The following is a 26,808-nucleotide window of genomic DNA, read 5'->3' as shown; positions in this document are numbered from 1 at the left end:
AAAGTATTTTTGGTTGGCACCCTCATTTAAAGTAAAAAAGTATTTTCCCAGTGTTTTCCTTTGCTGTCGCTTGCTGGTTTTCAAAGAAAGTGACCCAACACACCCCCCAACCAGAAGAAGGTGTGAACTTTCATCTCAAGAACAATAGCTCAATAGTCTTTAAGCATGCTAATGTGGTGTAGATTGGGCTGCGTGGTCGTTAAGTCATTGTCTACACGGCAACGACAAGCCGCTGTTTTCAGATTTTTTTCTCCCCTTTTTTTAAATGTAACCTTTCAGGGCACCCAGAATGTCATTTTTGTGTGGATGAAATAAATAAACTTTGCCATTTTGACCTGAAAAAGTTTCCTCGTGAACAGCCCCTCAGTCAGTATGTTTACACGTACTGAAAAAACAAGTTATTGCATGAACCAGTTTCTTAAAACACTTATATGCATTGGAATCAGCTTTGTGAACAGCATTCAATTCAGAGAAAACTAAGAAGCTGAAAATATGGGGGGCATATTTACACCAGCAAGAAGAGGAATTCATGTAATGGTAATGGTAATGGTTTTATTTCACTTGAACATGCATCAGATTACAATTGAATGCATCACATAATCAGTTCACAGTTCCACATGTCCAAAAGGAGTAGGAAGAAGCAAAGCTTATTAAATCCTACCCCTCCATCTGGTACTTTTACAATCAGTAACTGTTACATTTGTTCACTTCCTGCTTTCCATAATACAGTTTAAGGTTTTTTTGTTTTTTTAATAATGTACCTCGTACCGAAGTACAAGGTGATATGAGCATCCAATGACATAATGGGTACCATAGTAAGTGTCAATATAGTGATATATATAGCACATCATGACTGGTTCAAGACTCTTCATCCTTGTATTTAGCAAACATCAACTGCTTGTATTGTTTCTTGAATTGGCTCATCGTTGTGCATTGTTTGAGGTCCTTACTCAATCCATTCCATAGTTTGATTCCACATACTGAAATGCTATGGCTAGCATAACGTAGTCCTAGCATAGAAGTGTTTCAAATGTAGTTCTTCCCTGAGATCATATTTCTCCTCTCTTGTAGAGAAGTATTGGATGACATTTTTAGCTAATTGGTTATTTTTAGCCTTATGCATTATTTTAGCTGTTTGAAGATGAACTATATCAGCAAGTTGAATTTGTGATTTTAGAAATAAGGATTTAGTATGTTACTAAGTATGTAGTATGTTACTGACAAAAGTGAATATTTTTAAAAGTGTATGAATGAAATAAAAAAGTGATTGGTCAGCAGCATAACACCAAACAAGAAGACTTGGCAGGAAGCGTTTGTGTTCATCCATTTCAACCATGTACAGTGTGTCACAGCGCTGTCTAGTAAGGATGAAATTATGCAAAAAAAACGAGGACTGTGCAAAGGAAGGGGGCGCCACTCGCAAGGACTAAACACCACTGGATTCTCATTTTAGCGAGAGCGCCCAAGTGGGGATTCAAACGCAGATCTTCCCGATCACATGACCGTGTGGTAAAAAGGCCTTTGGTTGGCACCCTCATTTCAACCACGCAAGCTTTTTATGACTCTACTCCTGAAAAGAATCAGAATTGAGAATCGTTGGGAATTCGAATCCGTCAAATTCAAACAATGCCCAACCCTAATACAGAATTTCAGTAAATCGACGAAGAAAATAACTTAGTGACAACCACGCCTCTCACTACTGACTACTAAGTACTTTTGCAGTAGTTAAAAATAGTAGCAAAATTATTACAGACACTACAGGAGCAGTTTTTTTCCCTATGCTTTTTGAAAAGTACCATAACCACAAGAGCCAGAGTAGATGTCATACACACATTAAAACATCATCAGCCGCAGGAAAAAGATGAAGTAAGCTACGCTATCCTATGTAAGGCTTCACTAGTAACCATGTAACATTTTCTTCCTGTCGAGAAGCTCACAGCTTTAACAAGCCTCGCGTTTCAGAGGCACACAGCGTTCGGCCAGTCATTGAACAATCAAAAGAGAACGGACCGAACAATAGCAGGAATCCGACTGATGTGTGCATGTAAACGTACTGAATGACTGACCTAATTTTTCTGTAATTGTATCTGCAGCAACTCTTCTGGAAACATAAAAGGCAAACAAGGCTAGCATTATGCTCGTATCGCACTCTCGATTCATCCACATCCAGTTAGGCTGGCCAGACTGCAGATTTAAATAAATATTTATTTACATTTAGATTATTTATTTAAATCACTGGCTTTACATTTACTATGCATCTTAGAACAGTGGTCCAAAGAACTTATAAGCAATTAACTTATTGTCAACATCAGGGTGGAACAATACCAAAGTAAACAACTATAAACTTTTTTTTTAGTGCTGCCAAAAATAATGTGTTAACAATGGTAGCTATTTTGTGTATTACTGTGTTTTCTGGACTATAAGTCGCTCTGGAGTATAAAGTCGCACAATGCCAAAAATGCATAATTAGGTAGAAAAAACATACATAAGTCGCACTGGAGTATAAGTCACATTTTTTTTTCAGGTAATTTATTTTACAAACTAACTAAAACCGACATTACATCCTCTTGGAAGGCAAGTTCTAACAATAAAAGAATAGAGAACAGGCTGAATAGGCGTAAGATATGCTAACACAATGGTTATTAGTCTACACAAAAAATAAACATGAACAGAAAAGGTGTCCAGTGTTTATGTAACATAAACACTTTTTTTCATTAAGTCGCTCTGGAGTATAAGTATAAAAAAAGTGTGACTTATAGTCCGGAAAATACGGTAATTACGTGTTTTTTTTTGTGTATGTAAATAACGTATGTGCACCAGAACAAGCACGCCTCGGTTATGACAGCAGACGGAGGCGCAGTGGAGCATCCCCACACAGTTCCCACAGAGTCTTGACGCTCTTTGCTAACTTCATTCTGACCTGAACAAAACACACAACAAGCAGTAAAATTCCAACACCCATGTACTGTATGTGTCTCCAACTCTCACACGTCTCTTGTCTGTTCATCCTGGGAACGACACCTCTTCATTTTCATTATAATAACACTAGATGCATTCAGGGACACTCCGGCCATCACAAAAAGAGCTTTATAATGCGTGTGTGTGTGTAAATAGACATAAAGAAAAAAAAAAAAACACAAAGTGGACATTCTTACCACTCTGTAACTCTTAATTTGGATGTATAATTTGCTACATCTGAAAACAAGTACATTTGCTTTGTGATGTCTTTGAACGCAACCCTTCATTGCCTATGATAACGTGCTTTAAACTGAAATTAAAATGTTTTCAAACAGAGGAAATAAGTGCACAAACACCAGGTTTCCGCTTGAATATTCAGTTGAAATAATGTTCAATGGTTAAAAATTGAAATGTCAGTTTCAGTAAGATGGTAAATGTACACAAAAATACATACAAAACATATGCTGCACACCTCCAAAATATGTAGGCGAAACAAAAGTATCGCAGTGTAATATTGTGTTTTCAATTGTAAAATCTAGGCTAAATTAAATAGCGTGTTTTTGTCATTGCTGTCACTGTTTACATTTTAGACAAATAGTCACTGAAGTACCCCCAACTCACATAAAAAGCATTATTTTTGAAATGCAAATGTTATTACGTAATAAATGTTGCATTTGTATGAGAAAGGTATTTGAAAAGCTATGCTAGTGGAATTTAGGCGGAACTATAGTTGGCAAAATGTAAACGGTTATGGACACAAATAACTGACATGTCCATTGACAATGTTATTGATTGGCAACTAATCCAGATAATATCGTTATCATATTTAGTTACTGCATGAGATCAAGCTTGAATGGGCACAACTGTCACTCACGACTATCTCAAATTCATGCGTGATTCCCTGCTCCAAAATGTGCGTTAGACAAATTATCGTCAATCACGGTTTGTTTCGGAACTTGTTGTGTATGTTTTGTGTCAATGGCACATTTTTAAATTATATCAAATTGCTCAAGTTCTCTGTGGCGTTCATTTTGGAACCTGTTTACATACATGTGGGGAAGTACTCTATTTTCCCTCAGTATGTGTTAAAGAAAAACAAGTATGGAATAGTAGGGAATTTGATTTGATACATTTCCAGGTCTGTAAAAATATATCTGTTTTTCTATGGTGCCTTCTAGGACAGCTGTTTATGTAAGACCACACAGCGAGTGAGGCATCCTGGAAAATATTGGGAAGATTGACAACCATTCACTTCATAATTTATTTATATGATACCAGGGCTGCAAAACACAAATTTAATGTGTCTGGGAATATTCTAATTTGTTCTGGTCATTGAATTACCAGGGCATTTAATCGATTGCAACTGAATTAACTAAATGTAGGAACTTGGATTGCACGTTTTTTGGAAAAGAATCACGATATAACAGACATTTTTAGAAGCATTACATTAAAAATTCGAAATACATTCCATCAACCGTGGGACAGGGGGTACTGTTTAGATTTGAACCATAACATAATGTGTCAGTGATGCTCCAAATACATGACTGTCACGTAAATGAATGGTTTTTTTTATGTGGCCACGAGATTTGGTCATGGTGTGGTCATTCTAGTAAAGTTTGTACTATTGAAGAGTGAGCTGAGGCATTTCTACAAAGGAGATGCTTTGCACAGATCTGCAGCCAACATATAATTGACCTGGCTGCCTATAGCATTTGTCTTTTGGTGTACACCGCATGGATATAGAACATTTCATACCCAACAGCTTCACACTTCACATTTATGCACCGCAGTAGTCTCTTTGTCAATGCAAAGCTTTGAAAAAACATCCTGTTAGCCATTGCCTCTCTGTCTTGACTTCCTGTTTTCACAATGTGTATGAGTTTCCCAAGCTTAACGTTAACGTTAACGTTGAAGGGCCACAGTCGAACAAATCTGGTCCAGCTGGTTAAGGTTGTTCTTCTAGTCCGTTTTCTTCTTGCTAAGCCTGTTTTTGTCTCGGCTAACACTGCACTATTGTGTGCCATATTAAAAGCTACCTGTATAGTAGATGTCTCCTCCCCTGTTTCAGGTAGGCAATCTATTCTTGGCCCTTAACATCACGTGACATGACTTTTTTTTTGTCTCTACATCTTGTTAGTCCAGTTTCAACAATGTGAAGGTAAAGGTGTCAAGTTGCGGCAGTGTACTGTGAAATATTATCTTCTCAGAGCTTTTTTTTTTTTTTAATGTGCTTTACAACATTGTTTTGAACATATTTATGGAAATTGGGAAAAGTCTGAATGCACCTATTAGGCTGGTTTTTATTGTATAATACCAATATATACTATATTGTTTAAAATGTACAGTATAGTACCTCGTTTATGGCAGTAAACTTGTTCCAGACCTGACCATGATGAGTGAATTTCCACAAAGAAGGATTCCCTATTTATCTAAATCAGGGGTCTCAAACTCAATTTACTTGGGGGCCACTGGAGCTAGGGTCTGGGCCGCATCAGGTTTTCGGAAAAAAAAAAAAAACACATTTATTAAAAACAGAAAAATGAATAAATTTAGCTTTTGTTTCAATTTTCTACAAGAAAAGCTCTGATAAAACATTCCACTGTTCTCAAATATCTTACTTTTTATTTTTCTACATAAAATAAGATGAAAAATAAATAAACAAATTAAGAATAAAGAAAATCAATCAATCAGATAGATAAATATAACAATAATAATAAAACAGCAAATAATAAAAACTTAAGCAACCACATATAGTTGGTGGGTAGACAAATTATTTTTTCATATTAAAATGAACAAAGCATTATTAGAGCCCTGTAGACATGACAAAACACGACTATAGTCACATTTATACTCTTTTTATTTACAACATATTGCGCAACCGCAGAGTCTTGAGACACATGCTAACTCGCAAACTAGAGAGCTAGCAACCTAAACGGTAGCCTTCAAGTTATTTCCTTTAAACTTAAATAGCCAAAAACTTACCACTTCCACACGGATAGGGAGGATAACTATTAACAGTTATTTAACCTTTAACATGAACATTAATCAAACGTAATAATTTTTTCTGGGTACATGATACTATACAGCATCCATATCAAACTTGCGCGGGCCGCGCTAACACTAAACTTTCATATCAAGGCGGGGGCCTCAAACTAGTGTCCTGCGGGCCACATTTGGCCCGCGGGCCGCGTGTTTGAGACCCCTGGTCTAAATTGAATATTCTTATAGTTGGAGCATAAAAGAACTGTTTAAAAGCTTGCAAATATGGTTTTAGCATTATTTGAGCACTCCAAATGCAGTTGACTTAATAGGAAATAAGGCATTTTAGGCATAAATGACACATGAGTTTTTACTCACACTTTAGCATTGACAGCATACAACATTTTTTTGCTTTCAGGTCATTTGACATTTGTTTTAAGACTACCAAAACCAAAGTATTCCCATAAAGGGGTAGGGGCATTCGCCTTAGATACCAACCCTTCTGTGCCTTCATTCATGTTTGCGCATGCTGGCTCACAAGGCTAACCTGCTGCTAGTACCGTGTGTATCCAGCCCCGCCTCCACGTACACAACACGACCAAGAGGCTCAATGTCTGATTCCACTGGGACCCCAACACGCACAGACAGATGCAGAGTGAACACTTTTGTCATCCAGCCTGTGTGGTAAAGAGAGACGAATAAATGCCGTATAAATTATCGACATCTTTTTTGTCCTCAGATTAATCGATTGATTGATTATCGTTACAGGCCTACTTATATATCTTGAACTCATTGAGCAATGTAAGGATTCTTTACTTTCATGTCATATTCTATCCCACCTGCGCTTATATTTGTGCAACATAGTCAACTCATCAGATTGACAGACAGCTGTTTCTCCTTCCAGCCACGACCATACAACGTTAGATAAAAGTTATACTCTTGTTTCTGTGTATTCAAGTAATATCAGTAGCCAAGCAGTCTTGTCAAGATACCCTGAAAAAGCTGGCATAGCACTTTCTCTGTTCTGCTGCTCCCAAAACATGTTTTGACTACTTCTGTGGTTCCCCCTGTTCAAGTCTTGTCAGAAGGAATGTGTCGAAATGGCAAAGAGTTTGGAGAGCCTATGACGGTCTATCAAAGGGAAGAAGGGGGTTGTCGGGGGGCATATAAGCTGAAAGTGTTTGCAGATGTTACTAAAAGTTAATCAGCTTTTAACTTCGACTGGAACATGTTCCATGCCATGGAAATAAACACTAGCTATCTGGAGTGTGATTGCTCACTGTAGCCAAATGTTTTGTGTTTATGGGCCTTGGGCAATATCGCTAGTGTTGTAACGAGAAAAGTCAAAGGAGAATCAGGCTCAGACACGTTCACCGGTTTTTGAGTCTGCTGTTTGTTTTTGTCTGTGGTCGGATCATACAGTATTGCTCTTCTCTCGTGTTTTTATTGGGCCATGTTTGCGGAAAGATACGTTAGAGTCATCACGTAGCTGTACCCTCTCCAAGGGTCATCAGATGGTATGTTACTGCTGAAAATAATTGCTGGGTGTGCCTTTTGTAGAGCAGCTGCTTTTGTCCCATAGCACAGAGTCTCCAGTCAGACTGGCAAGCAGGCAGACATGTGGTGACCTTGGCAAGGCAGCGTGGAATTGAATATACACCAAGTATTTCGTAATAACTGTGGTTCTGCCAAGTCACACCCTCTTCCTGACTTGTAGTGATTGGCCTGAAAACATAAACACATGGCCTGATGAGGCTTTCCTTTCTGAGAGCCGGATGGGAACGTACCACCTCCAGGACCGTACACGTCTGTGCTATGCTAATATACAGTATGCTTTGGGGATTTACAGAGAAGTCTTCAAATAGTATATACACAGTAACATATTTGAATGTTATTTTTTGTGAACGTTGTCAGATGTATTACACCAGTGATTTTCAACCACTGTGCCGCGGCACACTAGTGTACCTTGAGAAACCGTCAGGTGTGCCGTGAGGAATTATCCAATATCACTTTTTATAATGAACATTTATTAATCATCATTTGCAAATATTATGTCAATAGTATACATGGACCCAAATATTCCAATTGCATTTGGTTTATTTGCTCAAACGGAAATAATTGAACGGGGATGGAATATTCCTTTAACCAATCCGATTGAGGTATCTTGTACCCGCTCAAACGGAAAGTTGTCAGACTGCGTTCTTCTTCGTGGTGTTTTTCTTCTTCTGTTGTTTATTGGCGGTTGGCAAGCAGCTTTCGTATGCATTACCGCCATCTGTGGAACAGAATCTAAACCCTTCTATACTTTATTCACAAGTGCAGTTTTATTAACAAAGAAAATATATATCTATATAAAACATGTCCTGAGTTTAATTATAAAATATTAGCAAGATTGAATTTGATCTTTTCCTGTTTAAATTTATCCCGGGTGCGTTCTTTCAGCGCATGCTCAGATATGACGTAACACGCAGATCCAGACGTTCTTCACTTTTAAAAATGGAGGCCAGCAATCGGCACTGGACTAAGCAAAGTTTGTTTTTGATTCAAACTAAATTTCAAGACTGGACAGACGAAAAACTGGCAATACGGAGTTATTCCAACAAGTGAAAGAAAAACTTGGGGAAGTCGGTATCACGTGATGTTGATGTTTACGTTTTACTGGGCATGCCCTATTGTCTATTCTGTTTGATTTTCACGGCGCATGTAGACAAGATATTGGAAAATTCCTTTCCATGGATACCATTGTTTCCCGAAAGGTCATTGGGAAAGAGAAAAAGTGGTCATGTAAAAACATGGCTACTGTGGAGTGTCTGTGGTGTAAAGACTGGCAGAGCAATGTAATATTGGTCCGTGTGGCAACACCTACCTTGTTCCTCCCATAGACTTATTGATGCACGTGTGAGGTCGTGGTGACATTTTGTAACATTTTTGGTTAGTGGTGTGCCACAAGATTTTTCCAATGTAAAAAACGTGCCATGGCTCAAAAAAGGTTGAAAAACACTGTATTACACTATCAATATTGCTCCCCACTTTTTGATCACGTGGGTCCTTGTAAGCCACTAAAAATGACATTCACCTATCTTTACTTTTGCCACAGAGAAACCAGGTCCAGAACGGAAGCGCATTAAAAAGGAGCCTACAAACACCCGGAAGGCAGGCTTGCCATTTGGAATGGGGATGCCAGGGATCCGGGCCGGGTACCCCCTCTCTGAGCGGCAGCAGGTGGCCTTGCTCATGCAAATGACTGCTGAGGAGTCCATCAACAGTCCAGGTGCGTGCTTATCATGGAGACCACGTCCTCGTGTTGCAGACAAGGAAAGCGAGGGAGGATATGATGGCTGTGAAGTTAAATTGAAAAGCAATGACAGTGGGTTTCAGTAGAGTTCTTGGTAGGTGGGAGCTTTCTTTTGTTGGACACTATGAATGCTTAGTTCTTCCTCTTTAAAGTCGGACTTAGCCCAATAGTTACATTTAGGAGAGCTAGACCAGGGGTCTCAAACTCAATTTACCTGGGGGCCACCGGAGCTAGGTTCCGGGTGAAGCTGGGCCGCATCAGGTTTTCAAAAAAAAAACCCAAAACGCATTTATTAAAAACTGGGGAAAAAAAACTATCCTCAATGCTTTTGCTTCTGCTATACCCTACACTTTTTCAGTACTTTGGTTCCGGTTTTCCACACCAAAATATCTGATAAAACATTCCACTGTTCTCAAATATCTTAATTTTTATTTTTCTATACACAAAATAAGATAAAAAAATATATAAACTAATTAAGAATAAAGACAATAAATCAATCAATCAGTAATAAATAAGTAAAATAATAATAAAACAGCAAATAAGAAAAAGGTAAGAAACCACATACAGTTGGTAGAGAAATTATTTTTTTCAGATTCAAATACTTAATACAAATATTTAAAACTTAAATAGCCAAAAACTTACCACTTCCACACGGATAGGGAGGATAACTATTAACAGTTATTTAACCTTTAACATGAACATTAATGAAACTTAATCATTGGACCCAATTAGCAAGTTAGCATCATACTCAGTTCCATCTGGGAGCAGCGTGGTAACATTAACAACATGTTTGATGAGATGCTTTATCTTGACGTGTATTTTCCCTTTTATTCCAAATCATTTCCTGCATTTATTTGTACCCAGCGTCATAAGCCTTTAGCTTCATTGCTAATCCAAAGCAAAACAGGGCGGGGTAACAGGGTAGGGTAAACAGTATGGGCGGGGCAAAATCATGTTAATTGTGTCCGGTGTGCACACAGCTTTAAGCTGTCATTTCAACATTAAACTTTAGTATCAAGGTGGGGGCCTCAAACTAGCGTCTCGTGGGCCGCATTTGGCCCGCCGGCCGCGAGTTTGAGACCCCTGAGCTCAACAAAATAATAACAAATATGTGATTTCCACCCATTTGTTTGTCTTTGTAATTGAAATACTTGTACTCTCAATACTGTTTGACAATGTCAAGGAAATCAAATGAACTCCCTAGTGAATGGAATGACAGGATGTACACTAAATGACAAAATGATGCACATTTTTATTGTACATGCCTGTAAGACACGGACATAGATTGAGTGAAAATAATATCAATATGATAGCTTTGGTGAAATCTTGGCAATGTGTTGTAATGCTCAAGTGGAGGAGGCGTCTGCTAATTCTTTGAGCGAGGATGCCCCCCTCTGGCCACAAACAGTTCAAACAATAACAGTACCACCCAGAAGGAAATCACAACTTAACTTGAAATCAATATAGAAAATAAATCTATTCATTTATTTCAGAGCATAATAATTTGTTCCTATGCCATTAACAGACACAACACCAAAGCACCAGTCACAGTCCAGTCTCGGTCAGAAGGGAACACCAAACTCTGCATCTAAAACCAAAGACAAAGTGAATAAACGAAACGAAAGAGGCGAAACGAGGTTGCACAGGGCAGCAATTCGCGGAGAGGTACGCCGCATCAAGGAGCTCATCAGCGAGGGAGCTGATGTGAATGTAAAAGACTTTGCAGGTGAGAGACTTCATCTGTTAATGTAAGTTATACAGTTTCTCTTATTGGACTTAATATCTCATAGAAAAACATTTTCTTTACCGTTACACTAAGGCTGGACTGCATTGCACGAGGCGTGCAACAGGGGATACTACGATGTGGCCAAGCAGCTGCTGGCAGCCGGAGCGGAGGTCAACACCAAGGGTCTGGATGATGACACCCCGCTACACGATGCATCCAACAATGGACACTTCAAGGTCTTTTTTTTTTTAAATCTCAAGGCAATACCTAAATATTTCATAACAATTTGTTTTTTAAATAGGCAAAAAACCTTCATTTTGCTTCTCGTTTATTTATTTCAGGTGGTTAAGCTACTTTTACGGTATGGAGGGGATCCACGTCAAAGCAACAGAAGAGGGGAAACGCCTTTAAATGTTGCCAACTCTCCAACTATGCTGAATTTATTGCTGGGGAAAGGCACATACACCTCAAGCGAAGAAAGCTCGTCGGGTACATAGTTTAATACAGTAAACCTCAGATATATCGGATTCAATTGTTCCCACTGGTTTTGTCCGATATAAGCGAAATCTGTTATAAGCGTATACCGGAAAATGTCCGTTTTACACATATATCGGATTTATATCCGGTATATGCGTAAATCGGATTTTATCCGTTATAAAAAGGCACTTCCTTGACAATGTTTCCAATGTACCTAGACGCGCAGGCAACGCTGCAAACGCTGCAAATGACGTCGTATAGTGGCCTTTCACGATTCGGCGAATCAGAGCGCCACGATGCGGCCATCCGATATATGCAAGGGAAATTTAATGGAAATGCATTGGAACGGGACTGGAGATTTTGTCCGAAATAGGCGAAATCCGTTATAAAAAATCCGATATATGCAATGAATTTTTATTGGGAATGCATTACAGAAAAATTGGTTCTTTTTTGTCTGTCCGTTGTGAGCGAATTTTCGATATATCCGAGTCCGATATATCCGAGGTTTACTGTATCACCAATTATCAATCGGCCGACTCGGCATTCCTACTTTTCTAACCCGGGTTCTTTGACTCTGCCTCCCCGCAGAATCTTCAGAAGAGGAAGACGCTCCCTCATTTGCTCCATCCAGCTCTGTCGATGGCAATAACACAGACTCAGAGTTTGAGAAGGGCTTGAAGTTAAAAGGGAAAACACTAGACCCTCCCAAATCTGCCGTCACACCCATCAAAGATGAATATGAATTTGATGAGGATGACGAAGAGGAGCGAGTACCCCCTGTGGACGATAAGCACCTCTTGAAAAAAGACTTCCGTAAGGACTCCATCACCAAGGCTAACAGCTTCATCTCCATACCCAAGATGGAGGTCAAAACCTATTCCAAAAGCAACTCGCTCACACCAAAGAAAACCGTCAGGCGCATCATCTCGGACAGCAACAGTTCAGATGAAGATGACAGAGCGTTGTGTTTCACACCCACGCCGACGCCACGGCAACAGGTCCTACAAACAAACGCCAAGACAAGAGAATCCGGAAATCTGAATTCCAAACAACAGAAAGATAAGAGTAAAGTAAAGAAGAAGAGGAAGAAGGAGAACAAAAACAATGTCAGCAAAGAAGTCCGGTTTGGGAAAATCAACGACAAATTTTGTACGTCAGACTCCGATTGTGGAGATCTGGAGAGTGAAGACGATAAAGGCTCAAACAGCATAAAGGACTCTTCCATGAGCATGAAAGAACCCTCTGGCTTCAATGCCTCGTCCTCACATGGAAACCTGAACTCTCAAAAACAAGCACCGTCGTTAGCGGAACAGCACCCGAAGCAGTGGAGGACAGATGGCTGGAAGACGGTGTCATCGCCAACGTGGTCAGATGTTAGTTCTCTGTCGGATTCTGTAAGAACGAGAATGTCCAGTGAGTCTGACTACTCGTCAGCTGATTCCAGTGTGGAGTCAGTAAAGCAGATTAAGAGGAAAGGACAGGAGAATAAAAAGAAGAATAATAATGTACACAGCAACGCAGTTGACAAGAAAAACTCGGACGTGTACAAAAATGCAGATAGTACAGCATCCAAAACCGATGTCGATGGAAAAGTGGTCAAGAAGCATAAAGTGAAGCACAAGCACAAAAGCAAAGAAAAGGATAAGGCTCCGAGTCTTGTGCTTAATCAGGACATGAATGAAAAATTTGTCAAAAGCTATTCTTTTGATTTTGATGACTCAAGGCAAAAGTCTGTAATTGTGGATTCCGAATCGGCAACTGAGGGCAAAATCAAGTTATCAAAACATGAAAAGGACCATTCAAAAAAGGAAGAACGGCTCTCAAAAAGCAAGACGGAAGAAAAGGACTGGTCGTTGGGCAAAGACTTGCATCGAACGGTTGAAAAGGAGAAAAATAAGAAAATAAAAGACTCCACCAAGGACAAAGTCAACAAAGATGAGCGAGAAAAGCCTTTAAAACCTGACAAGGATCGAAATGTCAAAGAGAAGCCCAAGGAGGATAAACAAAAAGCTCATAAAGAGGAAAAAAAGAAAAAATCTAAGGAAAAGTCAAAAGCAGATCGGAAAGGTGAGCAGAAAGAAGAAAAGCATCTAAAGGTCGACAAGGAGAAGACCACCAAGGAAGAGAAATGTAAAAAGGACAAAGTTCAAAAGGACGAGTCGGAGTACGAAAGCTATGACGTCAACAACCGTTTCCTCAACCTGGATGACACCAAGCTTAGTGCCTCAGATGACCATCACGACAGATGGGGCTCCGAGATGTCCTCAGACTCTTCCCTCTATGGCGATGACAGCTGGGATGCTCCCGTCAAAGAGTACAAGGAATACAAAGCCAATAATTCTGTTAAACTCATCGTTGAAACGGTGAAGGAAGAAACGCGCCGGAAAGACAACAAAGTAAAAGAAAAGAAATCCGATCACGGTGACAAAAGACCGGAGAAAGATGCCACGTCGAAAAAGAAGGACAAAGATTCCTCGGAAAAGAAAAAGGACTGGTCTGATAAACAAAAAATCAACTCAGGTCATTCAATTGAAAAAGAGAAGAAGCGGAAAGAATCCACGGAAACAGGCAAAGACAAAAAAGAAAAGGATTCTCTGGACATCAGTCGAGACCGCAAAGACTCATATGACTTCACGAAGGACAGAAAAGACACCAAAATCAAACAGGAGTCTATTCGAGACGAATACGGCAGTGACACTTTCTTTAAAGACATGGATGTTGTCGGCAAACCATGTGACATCCGAGAAAGAAATCATTCTGGTAAGGAGAAGGAAAAGAAACTCGAAGCGATGGAAAAGCGAGAGAAAACAAAAGCAGAGAAGCACAAAGAGAAACTAAAAGACAAAGGTGCGGATCAGGAGAAGGACAAGAGTGACAAAAACTCTGCAGAAAAAACGGTCAAGGAAAAGGACATTGATCGGACGTCCAAAGACAAGAAGGAGGGAGCAAAAGACAAACACAAAGAGTCTCACGGCAAAGACAAAGATCGAAAGATGTCATCAGAACAGACCAAGGACAAGAAAGACAAGACCTCCCAAGACAAACATACGGACAGAGAGAAGGATTTCCTAGAGGTGAAGAAAGAGGAAAGAAAATCGGAGAAAATCCGCGAGAAAACATGGTACAAGATCGCTGACATTTTCACCGATGAAAGTGACGACGAAGACAGTTACAATGGTGGCGTTTCTCTTATGGCCGACTCCATCAGGAAAGACTCAACACCTGATCAAGATGACCTGGATCACTTCCCGACGGAGAAAATGAGAAAAATGTCCTCGGAGACAAAACATAACGCAGAAAAGTCAAAGGACAAAGATCATAAAGAGAAAAAGAAAGAAAAAGCCACATTTGACACGGGCAAAGAGCGGAAGGGTTCCCTGGAGAAACACAACAAAGACAAGAAAGATTCTGTTGATATTAAACACAAGGAACGGAAAGACAGGATGTCGGTAGACTCAAACCAAGACAAGAAAAATAAGCAGAAGATATTGGACAAGAGAGATAACAGTGAGGAGAAAACAAAAAATAAATATAAAGACAAAATGGACAATTCCAAAGAAAGAAAACCATCAAAAGGCAGTTGTGAGAATGAAAAGTCCCTCCTGGAAAAACTGGAAGAAGAAGCAATGAATGACTACAAGGATGATTCCAATGACAAGAACAGTGAAATTTCTTCTGATAGTTTCACGGACAGAGGTCACGAACCCATCCTCACAAGTTACTATGACACCATCAGCCTTACAGATGTGTCCGAAGACAGGAGGGACTCTCTTTCTATCGCCACACCCCAGGATAAGTTCAGAGAGAAAGAACGGCATCGACATTCCTCCTCTTCTTCGTCCAAGAAAAGCCACGACAAAGATAAAGAAAAGGTCAAAAAGGACAAAGGAGACAAACGTGACAAAATGGAAGAAATCCGAGACCTGTACAGTCGCAGGGAGAGTTTACCTTTTGACAAAGAGCCCATGCCCCTGGAGGCCGATCCGTACACATTCCCATATGGCGGCAAGGGAGACGGCGAAGACGATTTTGACAAGACATTAGAATTTGAAAAGGAGATGTCGAAAAAGGACAAATCAACTGGTGTCATTGGTGACAGAATGAAGGACAAAAAGAAGAAGGAAAAACACAAAGATAAAATAAAGGAGGAACGGAACAAGCACATGGATGGCTTCGGTTCCTCAAAGCACTCCAAAGAGGACATCAAGTTGGGATTAAAAGATAGCCCTCAGGTCACCATTCTGAAGGACAGGTCTAAAGAAGAAAGCCCTAAATTTGATATTAAAAAGGACAGAAACCGGGACATATTGGAGAAAGACAACAGATTAGATCACAACAAATCAAAGACTAAAGACGAAAATGAAAAGTTCAATCAGTCCAAAGACACGGGACGCAAAGATAATCGCCCGCGTGAAAAACTCTTAGTCGATGGTGACTACCAAATGACAAGTTTCGGTCAGATGTTGAGTCTGAAAGATCAAGAAATCGAAGAGCGTCACAAAAGACACAAAGAACGAATGAAACAAATGGAGAAGCTGAGACCCAAGTCTGGAGACCCCAAACTCAAAGACAAAGCCAAGTCTACAGAAGAAATGCGCAAGAACCGCAGTGAGCTCTCCTCCAAGAAATCAAGCAGTCTGGAGTCCGGTCTGAAAGAGAAGAAGCTGAAAGATATAGGTCTACCAGCTCAAATGATGTCCCCGAGTAGGAATTTCCAACCGCCGACAGAAAGTCAAAACTCAAAAGACTGGCTGGCCGGCCATCAAGTCAAAGAAAACCTTCCGGCCTCTCCCAGGTCGGAACAGAACAGACCAACTGGTGTCCCTACACCGACATCTGTCATCTCCTGCCCGAGTTATGAGGAAGTCATGCAGACTCCACGGACCCCATCTTGCAGTGCGGAAGACTACCCTGATATCATGCTGGATGGGCTGGACTGCCAGAACACTTCGGCTATGACGATGTCAATGAACGCTTGTTCACCGTCTTTCTTTGAAAGGTAGTTTATCATTGATATCTATTTACTTTTTCTTTCCCTCGACTGTTTTCTTATGTGTTGTGTCTTTGTTTTCCACCAGCAGGTACTCCCAAGGTTTTCAGGAAGGCACGTGTCCCACCCCTGCAAAGAACCTCCAGTTACCACTCATTAGCCGTTCCGCCTCCTCTGACGTACGCAGACCTCTAGAAGACGACTTCAAAGCAGAGGCTGACAAGTTTCTTCGGCAGCATACCGATCCGTCGGCTGAATTTGAGACCGCTGCTGCTTCACAAACCCTGGAAGAGAAATCCGCGGAACGACTAGAGAGCTTGCCGTCGCCCTATTTCTCTCCAATTAGGTTGTTGTCACCTCGACAGGAGCCCAGTCACCCAATCCCGGATGTGGCAACGCCGACTCTGACTTGCATAGACAACAACGATAATCTTCCTGACAGCGTCTACAACAGTTTCTTACCCAAACCGTCTACACCAGTTCACAGGCCGGATCCACAGGAGCCCTGCTTTGACATTGCTGCACCGCCAACGCCAGCCCCTGCGGCATTACCACCGCTTGACATAGACGACATATCTGAACCTCACCACAGTGAACCCAATCTAGTCCTCTCAGATCTCCCCTCTGTCGTAGAGGAAAGGGATGAAGATGATGATGAGGAAGATGAAGGCGAAGGCGAAGACCTCGATGTGGATGAAAGAACCGATGGAGATCATTGCGCTGTGGACGAGACGGAGCAAACACAGGAATCGTGTTCGTTCTCCACTCAAGTCGAGGACACTTTAAGAAAGAGCTGGCATGCCGAGTCTCCAGATCAGGAAGATCCAGAGGTCCACCATCTTTCGCCACCACATCCCGAAGCGAACCTCGGAGAAACCTGTTATGATCACAGCATGAGTTGGAACCCCGATGTGGACCTTAAATCCCCCCACCGGACATATGGAGAGATAGAGGCCGCCGTTTCCAAAATAACCAGTCCTTATTCTCATTCAGACAACGATCTGCAACACTTGCCTGTACACCCGTCTGTAACGCCTCCTTATGCGACCTGGAATCGGTGGCACAAAGAAGAAGACCCTGAGGATTTTGATGAGCAGAAGGAAGCCGTGGCGGACATTCCATCGCCAGAGAGGCCCGACACTGCTATGGATGAGGAATCCAATTATTTAAATACGTCTTCATCCTCCACTAGACTTGAATCATTTTTCCAGGACTGCAACAAACCTAATATGGAGGTTAATCACCAAATGGACACGGAGACCGCATGTGAAGAACCTGACAACAGACAGAACACTCATACCTTCTGTGCTACCACCGACGGACACATGACTCCAGCGGTTGGTCCTGAGCCAGTCGTGCCCTGGGCAGACCCATTCTCGACTGATGCCGATGAGCTAGATGACCTGGGACCATTCTCCTTGCCCGACCTTCCAATCCAAGAGAAGTCAGAAGAAGCGCAGCATCGAGACCCAGATTTTTCTGAACTCAACAAGACCACACCATCCCACATTAGACATACAATTACAGATGTTGATGATCCGGTCTTAATAGAGGTGGACCATTCAAGTCTTGCTAAGACAACGTGTCCTCTTGAAGAACAAAGGTTGTTGGAACCTACTGGACAAGACTTAGTTGTACCGTCATCACATGCCACCTTCCAGCAAGAGTTAGACCCTGAGCCTCAGAGTGTTCCGGTCAGTAGCCCTCTGACCTTTACACAACAGAGCATCATTTTGGAGAATAAGAGACCGTACGGCGGATCCGATGAGTCTGATCCAACTATGTTGTATACGTCGTTGAAATCAGAAGCCAACCAGCTACATCACTTACAGATTCACTCAATGACTGAGTCTTTGCAGTTAGCACAAGACCCTACGTCTCTTGAGAAGTCAGAGGTGAGACAGGAGGACTTAACGGAGCCTGTAGCAGAATCTGTATCATCCAGTCCTGTTTCTCAGCTCCCGGAGCCTGTTGCCCTTCCCATTTCAGTGGAACCTTCAGACACTCCGGAGATAACACCCAAGCCGGTTCCAGTACCCCAGAACACAGTGTCCGTAGATATTCCCAAAAAAGTTGATGAAATCCCTCAGAGGATGACACGGAATCGGGCCAAAAACAACCAGTCTGCTGTTGCTTTTTCCTCCATCATAGCGTCATCAACAACTTCCTTGCCTGTAGCCATTAATCCAACAGTTAGCATCACTGCTATTCCTACAAGGATACCAACTCCCACTTCAGTGTCGGCTTTTTCAGTACAGAAGAAGGACAAAGACTCTTTACTTAATGTCTCATCCACTGCATCCAATCCAACCGCGGCTCTATCCGTACAGACATCCGTGACCGCCTCTCCTACGGTGGTGCTGAGCAAAACAACTAAAGGCCGTCCGCTTCCGGTCGATGAGGATGATTCTCAGACACAGCACCCGCGTAAAAGGAAGTTTCCGCGTTCGACCGGGCAGCAGGTGCAAGTCCAGCTGGTGAACACGGCCATGCAACAGACCAGGGAAATGATTCAGCAGACTCTGGCTGTCGTTGTCAACGCCATTAAGTTGGATGACATTGAGCCTTACCACAGTGACCGTTCCAACCCTTATTTCGAGTATCTACAGATAAGGAAGAAGATTGAGGAAAAGAGGAAAATTTTGTGCTACATCACCCCGCAGGCCCCACAGTGCTACGCTGAGTATGTGACCTACACAGGCTCCTATCTGCTGGATGGGAAACCCCTAAGCAAGCTTCATATACCAGTGGTAAGTCAGATGTGGTGACAGAATGCGGTGATTTAAGTCTTATTTAGGATTTTCAGAAAATTGCCGTCTTAGTTGAAACAAAAAAAAAAACAGTTATGAACAGGGCTCTACATTAAAAACAAAAATGACTTGCCCATGGGGAATCCTTAAGGTGAGAACTACTTGCCCGAATATGCTGATAATTCATCAGATAATAGTATTGATGCATTGTATTTGGAGGAATGTCTGAAACGTATGTTAACATGGCATGCCATACTACCTTACACATCGTAGTCGTAGTAAGCAGTGATATTTATAAGTTGTGCACCACAATGAAACATTATTGAATAGACACATTTGTGTACTAGTAAAGTGTTTTTAATCCAGAAAAAAATGCTTAATGGTCAAACAATAATTTGTGAAGCAAAGGTGAGAAAAATACACAGAGAAATGGAAGCGCTAGATTTTGTAGCTTGTGCAAAATCAGCACTTGGTATTGGATCTAATGGGTGGTGTTTCATTGTGACCACTTCAAATTGTCACAGCAATGTGATTCACTCACCTGTGCCATCATTTGATTTGCTGCCGCTAATAAAATACTTGTTTAGGAGGCACTGGTTCATCACTTTTTGCTGTTTTCCTTCACAAGTTGTTGAAGAATTAGACCATGTTGGCAGGGACGCCATGATAGATGTTTTCCTAGTCAAACGATCGCTGATTGGTTGATCGTGAACAAGAACGGGTGTGGGTAAAACGCAGACTGTAGACTACGGACCGCGGTCTAAATAAACAATTCTGATTGGTCTATTTCAAGATTTGCAAGGATGGGTTTGCAAATTACCACCGGAATTACGCAGTCCGTGTTTTACCAACACCCAACAAGAACTGCTTAAAAAAAAACTCTTGGCAGTATGGCATGCCAAAGTGCACTTGCCCGACGGGAATATCACTGATTGGATTTACTTGCCCGAATTTTGTTTTAACTTGCATCGGTACATCGTTATTGTCGAGCCCTGTATGAATCTGTGTAACTCGGTTTAATTGGTTTGTTTGTTCATCAGATTGCCCCACCGCCATCATTGTCAGAACCTCTGAAAGAGCTCTTCAGACAACAGGAGGCAGTGAGAGGAAAGCTCCGCTTGCAGCACAGCATAGAACGGGTAAGGAATCCAGTGTCTTAGTGTATCGTCCATGAGTTCCGTCATTGCTTACCGTGTTTGCAAAGTACTTCACACTAATCCACCCGACCGACCATACACACAAAGGGAATTGTAGGTGCAAGATCAAAGACATTGAAGAAAATGCAACAATTCGAAAATTCTATTTTGTCAATGTTTTGTTTTATGTTCACAGGAGAAGCTCATTGTCTCGTGTGAGCAGGAAGTGTTGCGAGTCCACTGCAGAGCTGCAAGGACAATAGCCAATCAGGCTGTGCCATTTAGTGCCTGCACCATGCTTTTGGACTCTGAAGTATACAATATGCCATCAGAGAGCCAGGTAGGAAGTATATTTATATATAACAGGGGTCTCAAACTCAATTTACCTGGGGGGCCACCGTAGCTAGGTTCTGGGTGAAGCCGGACCGCATCAGGTTTTAAAAAAAAAAACCAAAACCCCCCCCCCAAAAAACGCATTTATTAAAAACTGGAAAAAAAATCAATAAAAAAAACTATCTTCAATGCTTTTGCTTCTGCTATACCCTACACTTTTTCAGTACTTTGGTTCCGGTTTTCCACACCAAAATATCTGATAAAACATTCCACTGTTCTAAAATATCTTAATTTTTATTTTTCTATACACAAAATAAGAAAAAAAATAAATAAACAAATTAAGAATGAAGACAATAAATCAATCAATCAGTCATAAATAAGTAAAATAATAATAAAACAGCAAATAAGAAAAAGGTAAGAAACCACATACAGTTGGTAGAGAAATTATTTTTTTCAGATTCAAATGTACAGTATTAACAGTTATTTAACCTTTAACATGAACATTAATGAAACTTAATAATTTGACCCAATTAGCAAGTTAGCATCGTACTCAGTTCCATCTGGGAGCAGCGTCGTAACTTTAACAACATGTTTGATGAGATGCTTTATCTTGACGTGTATTTTCCCTTTTATTCCAAATCATTTCCTGCATTTATTTGTACCCAGCGTCATAAGCCTTTAGCTTCATTGCTAATCCAAAGCAAAACAGGGCGGGGTAACAGGGTAGGGTAACAGTATCGGCGGGGCAAAATCATGTTAATTGTGTCCGGTGTGCACACAGCTTTAAGCTGTCATTTTCAACATTAAACTTTAGTATCAAGGTGGGGGCCTCAAACTAGCGTCTTGCGAGCCGCATTTGGCCCGCGGGCTGCAAGTTTAAGACCCCTGATAATGCTTTTTTTTTTTTTTTTTTTTTTTTTTTTTTTACTTGACCTTGTTCATATTTTTTCTTAGGGTGATGAGAACAAATCGGTGAGAGATCGCTTTAACGCAAGACAGTTCATCTCCTGGATCCAGGATGTAGATGATAAATATGACCGAATGAAGGTAAAATGTGTTGCTTTATTGTTTGCAGTCATTGATAACGTAGTATATAAATAGGGGAAGTATATTTATAAAAACCCTCTCTCTTTGCGGCAGACATGTCTGTTAATGCGGCAACAGCACGAGGCTGCGGCCCTCAACGCGGTTCAAAGGATGGAGTGGCAGTTGAAGGTCCAGGAATTGGACCCTGCCGGACACAAGTCCCTGTGTGTCAACGAAGTGCCATCCTTCTACGTTCCAATGGTTGATGTCAACGACGACTTTGTCCTGCTGCCTGCGTGACACCTCCTGGCTCAGTGATAAAGCGCAAACTTTATCCGGATCCCTTCTTCTCAAAGAGAACTTTGTTGAACAGAACAAACAAACGGAAAGGGCTAGCAAGTTTGAGAAAGGCCTTTAGACAGGAAAACATATAGCAAAAGAGTACAGATTAAAAAAAAAACTTGCTCTTGCCTCCTTTCCTTGAAGAAGGAAAGATGTTTTTACTGCGGGGGAAAGAAAATACTCAACTTGCACTTTCATCCTCAGAAGTTTTTACTCCTTTTTCGATTCAAGCATGAAAAGCAAAAACCGTTTTTGCTTTCAGGCGCTGGCCCACAACTCCCTTGTGCTCGGCTACGACGAGACAGGGGAACAGAGATATATTTTCTTCATTTTTGGGCTTCGCTTCATATGACCCACCATTGGTAGGCGTCAAAGAGGAGCTCTCCCAGCAGCATAGTGCCTGTGCTGAGGGAGGGGAACTGAAGAGGAGCCTCCCATTGTGGCTCCAGGTGAGCCGGGAGTGCCAGATGCGTTCAATGCTGACCCAGAGGATGTCAAACCAAGCCACGGCGCATCACGTGGAGCTTGCGAGCATCCACTGTGAGACGACTCCAAGTGACAGAGTGGGCTATCAGTCTGCTAAAACTGCACCAGGACCAGGCTTATAATAACTCAACAGCGCGATTGGAAGAAGGTTGCCGATGTGGGTGCAAGTCTGAGAGGAAGAGACTGCTCGTGTGCAGCCTCTCAGCCATGCAAAAACATAGTCGGAGGAAGGAACGCGGTGAACCCCCGAGGACACACCGGAGTGTTCTCGGCCACCCCCGCCGCCTCCTCTATGAACATGTCAGAAGAAACAAACATAACGGATGCTGCGATTGAAAAGAGACTATTAAGGAATTGCGTTTTTTTGGCGGGAAGAGAAATATTGTTTTTGTCTATTTCTTTACTTGGGCATTTCATTGTTTCTGAGGAAGTGACTTGAAACACTACAGAGCCAATATTAGTTTAATGGAAAAAAAAAACAAAAGAAAACAGAAAAAAAGTTGTATTCCGTAAATTATGTACAGTTTTTATATTCGTTAACCAATGTATTCTTGCTGCCTTCTAGATAATTTATTTTGCCACACATTACTGCACAGTTGTAAATAACCTATGTACTGTAATATCACTCAAGTAAGTGTAAAGAAAAACATAAAAGAAATAAAAATTATCTTTTTATGTACAGTTCACTTTCGGGCAGCACTTTCCCTCCCTCATAATCCGTGGGCCAAATATGTACTCGATTCTGTCAGTATTGGAAAAGTCATCAAATCCTATCGCTAGATCCGAGTCCAGAATAACTCACCTGGAATTACATCACCATAACGTCCAAACGACTGACAGACAGACCACTTCTGGATTTTAACAGGCCCCTTAAAGGCCGACCACCAAATAGTTCCACACATGTAGCAGAATAGACGAGGACTTATTTAACAAATACAGAGGAATATTACTCATTGCTTTACTACACAGTTATATCTGATTCATCTCAAACCAAGAAAATGCCTTTTTCGGGTGAAAAATAATGTACTCATTGTCGGGCAAAGTCACAAAAATATATATATGGTTTGAATGAAAAACATAAGTGATGTCATTCATAAATAGAACCATTGTCGTTAACGTTTTAACATTTGTTTGTATTTTAAATTAGCAAAAAAAAACACGACTAAATATGTGCTAAGCATTACATATTTTGTATATTCCGTTTTCCATGCATTCAGATTAAGAAGTGAGTCTGAGGAGTTGAAGGGTTGCATTCCGAGCGTTTAACTTGAAGTTTGTCACTTCATTTAACTCATTACTGGTTAACTCATTACCTTACGTTGAACATGTTGCAATCAGGCCCACTAGGTGGTGCCGATGAGGTAGAACTTTGCACAACATGCGGCCTTTCAAATTGGATGCTTTTAATAATATATACAGTAAACCTCGGATATTCATTCATTCATTCATTTTCTACCGCTTTTTCCTCACGAGGGTCGCGGGGGGTGCTGGAGCCTATCCCAGCTGTCTTCGGGCGAGAGGCGGGGTACACCCTGGACTGGTCGCCAGCCAATCACAGGGCACGTATAGACAAACAACCATTCACACTCGCATTCATACCTATGGACAATTTGGAGTCGCCAATTAACCTAGCATGTTTTTGGAATGTGGGAGGAAACCGGAGTACCCGGAGAAAACCCACGCAAGCACGGGGAGAACATGCAAACTCCACACAGAGATGGCCGAGGGCGGGAACCTCGGATATATCGGATTCAATTGTTCCCACTGGTTTTGTCCGATATAAGCGAAATTTGTTATATACGTATACCGGAAAATGTCCGTTTTACGCATATATCGGATTTTATATCCGGTATATGCGTAAATCGGATTTTATCCGTTATAAAAAGGCACTTCCTTGACTATGTTTCCAATGTACCTGAACGCGCAGGCAACGCTGCAAACGCTGCAAATGACGTCGTATAGCGGCCTGTCACGATTCGGCGAATCTAATGGAAATTTAATGGAAATGCATTGGAACAGGACTGGAGATTTTGTCCGAAATAGGCGAAATCCGTTATAAAAAATCCGATATATGCAATGATTTTTTTATTGGAAATGCATTACAGATAAATCGGTTCTTTTTTATCTGTCCGTTGTGAGCGAATTTCCGATATATCCGAGGTTTACTGTATAAATTTCAATTATGAGTCAGATCCCTTTTTGGAATCCTTCTCCAGTCACATTAGATTTTTATCAGTATATTATATTTTACAATTATTTCCTCTGAGTATCATGTTTTTTGTTTTTTTTTGCAAAAGCACCCAGAAGGAAACCCAAAAAAAGTACAAAGTATTTCCTTCATTGGCTTTTATTAAAATGTGCACTGACCAGTAAGTGATTCTATTCAGCTCGTTCTCCAGTAATCTCGCATATCCGACATACTGTCAGTCAATCAAGTCATTGCCGTGTTTTGCAATGTAATGGTGGAGTGCAATGGTTGTAGCTGTTACACTGTGCAGACAAAGTGGCTAGATGTATAGTTACAGGATTGGTACACATCTTACATTCATGTTTGGACCCCGCATAGCCCGGGGTTTATTAAACCCTCCCATCTTGGTTTGTGTTGTTTTCTTACAATTTTGGGTGGGAGTTAAGGTTGTGTTTTTGTTTCACGGATTTCTTTGTGTGTCTTTTTTAACTCTGTATAATGTTTTGAATGTTGTTGTGTATCTCCTTCGGATTTTGTTTGGATTCTAACACCAGTGGCATGTCAATCACGTTGCTTATCAAGCAGAATGTAAACCGTCACTATGCCCGGTCCGACCACACCCTTAACTATTGTTTACAAGACATCCTCTATGTGTTTTTTTTGGACGCCTTTGTTGTCATCTAGTCCTAGTCATTTGTTTCAGTGACAAAGGCTTGAAATGGTGACAGTTGCCTCGGTCTGCACACTTGGCAACCGACTCCATCGGATTTCTCCGTTAGCCTCCCTCCTTGCAATGTCGCTACACAGAGCAATAGACTCCAATCAGGTTTATTCTCCAGTGTGAATAATCAGCCAACAAGTGATTCCTGGATCCAGTGAGTGCGCACACACACACACATATACATACACACACACATATACACATACACACACCAGTCCTCAGATGCACGGTAGAGCACTTGGCCGTGGTGATGCAGATGCTAGCCTGACACCACCTCAGTCAGCAACATATTACCTCTACTCTCCTCACATTCACTCATAATTTAGATTTTAGATTCTTTGTTTTCTTACTGGATTTAGATATACATAATTACTATTTTTTCATAAAATAGTATCACGATTTCAAGCCTTTTTTTCTAGTTTTCTTTTGTCTTGTTTTTTTAATTAAAACCCAGACTGTAGCTGTTTTTTTGTTTGTTTTTTTTTAGAATGGAAAATGACTAATACAAAGCATGGAGAACTACTCTTTAAATGGTGAGAAATAACCTATTTATTATTATTATTTTTTTGTTTGTTTTAATTTTTTTTTTTCTTCTGACACCTGTGGTATGTTTTTGGTTGAAGTTGGTCTCCGCTGTGTAAATTTCCCTCCTTGTAATGCGTGAACGAGACATACTGTAAATAGCTGTTGTAAATAAAACCTCCCAGGACGTTTTTGCACCCTCTTCTTTGTACTAGTCTGAAAAGTTGCGTAGAATGTGGGGTTCGAACGGGAACGAGCAGCGTGCCCTCGCCGCAGGTGGATATGATGTAACAATGTTAACATTTTTTTTTTTATTTGTACAATGTAGTTTGTGTACATATTGTTGGAGCAGCTAAAGGGGGCGGGGTGGGGAACTTTTGAGGGCTTGTCGATGCTATCGTCAGTGCTGTAATAGAAATCCAGTACTTTCACCTTCAGCTGTTGTTGATGATTTCCTGAAAAAAAGAAAACGAAAAAAAAAAAAGCGAGAACCTGAAGATGAGGATGGGGTGAGTAAAAGACTAAAACTGAAAGGTAAAAATTCTAAATTGTTATTTTCTACAGTTGCATGTACAGAAAGCGCGAGAACTGCTGTTGTTCCTCAGAGATTATGTTCGTTAATAAAATTTTGAAATATTACAACTATGGCTCTTTGTTTTGATTTTCATGATGCTATAGTAGCTGGTGAGTACCAGATTGTTCCCAGATGTTACAGTGTTTACCCCCATCATCAATCAAATTTAAATATTAGTCAATGACAACAGAACTGAACACAAAATTAGTTAAAAAATCACAAATACTTCAACTTGCTGATATAGTACCCATTACTTACTATAGTCATTGGATGGTCATATCAGGTACATTATTTTAAAAAATAAA

The 26,808-nt window shown here is 40.9% G+C and overlaps 1 protein-coding gene across 3 annotated transcripts in view; it reads left to right on the top strand.

The window, feature by feature from the left end:
- ankrd11 (ankyrin repeat domain 11) overlaps positions 1-26,120 on the top strand; it is a 108,269-nt gene extending 82,149 nt beyond the window's left edge. For 2 of the 3 annotated variants that reach the window (XM_058088755.1, XM_058088758.1), the window contains 10 exons: positions 9,035-9,208; positions 10,758-10,958; positions 11,052-11,194; positions 11,300-11,447; positions 12,024-16,434; positions 16,514-19,175; positions 20,216-20,314; positions 20,508-20,651; positions 21,599-21,691; positions 21,785-26,120. In XM_058088755.1, coding sequence (XP_057944738.1) covers positions 9,035-9,208; positions 10,758-10,958; positions 11,052-11,194; positions 11,300-11,447; positions 12,024-16,434; positions 16,514-19,175; positions 20,216-20,314; positions 20,508-20,651; positions 21,599-21,691; positions 21,785-21,970 — 8,261 coding nt within the window. In that variant the 3' untranslated portion in view covers positions 21,971-26,120. The remainder of the gene's footprint in view (positions 1-9,034; positions 9,209-10,757; positions 10,959-11,051; positions 11,195-11,299; positions 11,448-12,023; positions 16,435-16,513; positions 19,176-20,215; positions 20,315-20,507; positions 20,652-21,598; positions 21,692-21,784) is intronic. The other variant, XM_058088757.1, reaches the window with a different exon arrangement.
- The last annotated feature ends 688 nt before the right edge of the window (positions 26,121-26,808 follow it).

The sequence above is a fragment of the Doryrhamphus excisus genome, chromosome 12, assembly GCF_030265055.1.
Source record: "Doryrhamphus excisus isolate RoL2022-K1 chromosome 12, RoL_Dexc_1.0, whole genome shotgun sequence".
In the NCBI taxonomy this organism is placed as follows: domain Eukaryota; kingdom Metazoa; phylum Chordata; class Actinopteri; order Syngnathiformes; family Syngnathidae; genus Doryrhamphus; species Doryrhamphus excisus.
Note: the sequence above shows the minus strand (reverse complement) of the source record. Positions and strands in the feature narration are given on the sequence as shown.